At 41.8% G+C, this 1,013-nt stretch overlaps 1 protein-coding gene and 1 long non-coding RNA gene across 2 annotated transcripts in view; both read right to left on the reverse strand.

The window, feature by feature from the left end:
- Window positions 1-191, reverse strand: part of LOC116693797 (histone H3) — a 474-nt gene extending 283 nt beyond the window's left edge. Inside the window, exon 1 of the mRNA XM_032523033.1 lies at window positions 1-191. This exon is cut by the window's left edge and continues 283 nt beyond it. Coding sequence (XP_032378924.1) covers window positions 1-179 — 179 coding nt within the window. The 5' untranslated portion in view covers window positions 180-191.
- The window catches only part of LOC116693826 (uncharacterized), an 8,176-nt gene that overhangs the window by 1,121 nt on the left and 6,042 nt on the right, over window positions 1-1,013 (reverse strand). The window lies entirely within an intron of this gene.

Here is a 1,013-nt window from a genome sequence, read left to right on the forward strand (position 1 = left end):
TCGGTGGACTTCTGGTAGCGGCGGATCTCACGGAGAGCCACGGTACCGGGCCTGTAGCGGTGAGGCTTCTTCACGCCGCCGGTGGCCGGCGCGCTTTTACGCGCAGCCTTGGTGGCCAGCTGCTTCCGGGGGGCCTTTCCTCCGGTGGACTTACGGGCGGTCTGCTTGGTCCTGGCCATGGCTGTTTTATCTCTGAGTTGTCAGGAGAAAGAGTTCAGCCTGCCTGCAGAGCCGCGTCTTTATAAAGGAACTGCCGCAGCCAGGGCAGCGCTGATTGGTTCAGGCCGGAAAGCGCGCGCTTTAGCAGATCCCCAATTGGACAACGATAATTCAAAGTTAACCACACACACAGCGGCTGGCAAACAAAGAAAGAACCGGACTGTATATTATTAACAGTCTATGGAAAGAACAAGACGATGAACTAACGTGTAGAGACAATTTGTTCGATTAAACTCTTAAAATCAATCTGCTGTTTTGACTGTTTTGTCAAAATCAGTAACTTTAAATCTTGAAGAAACACCACTGCCACGTTACATGGTCATTTTTGTCTCTATATGCTCCTGTATAGTTTTTTTGTAAAGTATTCTGTAGTTTTGTATATTACTTATATGTATATTATCATGCGTTTAATACATGTGTATTCTTATTTGATATCAATGTAGCAGCTGGTCAAAGTGAAGCTAGTTTGAACTATGCTGCATTTATGTATTTGTTTTTTGAAGAAATTAAGAAACAAAGCAGGCTACAATAAGCTCAATATAGTGTTTATATAGGCTACATATGTTCATAATGCCCATAGGCCTAAATCAAAAATATCAAATCTCACCAGCTGGCTTTATATTCTGTACATCACAATAAAGACAACATGAAACACTGGTACTTGAACGGTTATTGTAAACAAGAATGATTGTTTTTGTGTCTTCTGCTCCACACGCTGATGATCTTTTATGGAAGATATAAGACTTACCAACTCATGCTTTGTATGTTGCTTTTTTTTTTTTTTACAAAAAGCT

The sequence above is a fragment of the Etheostoma spectabile genome, chromosome 8 (genome assembly GCF_008692095.1).
Source record: "Etheostoma spectabile isolate EspeVRDwgs_2016 chromosome 8, UIUC_Espe_1.0, whole genome shotgun sequence".
NCBI classification, from domain to species: domain Eukaryota; kingdom Metazoa; phylum Chordata; class Actinopteri; order Perciformes; family Percidae; genus Etheostoma; species Etheostoma spectabile.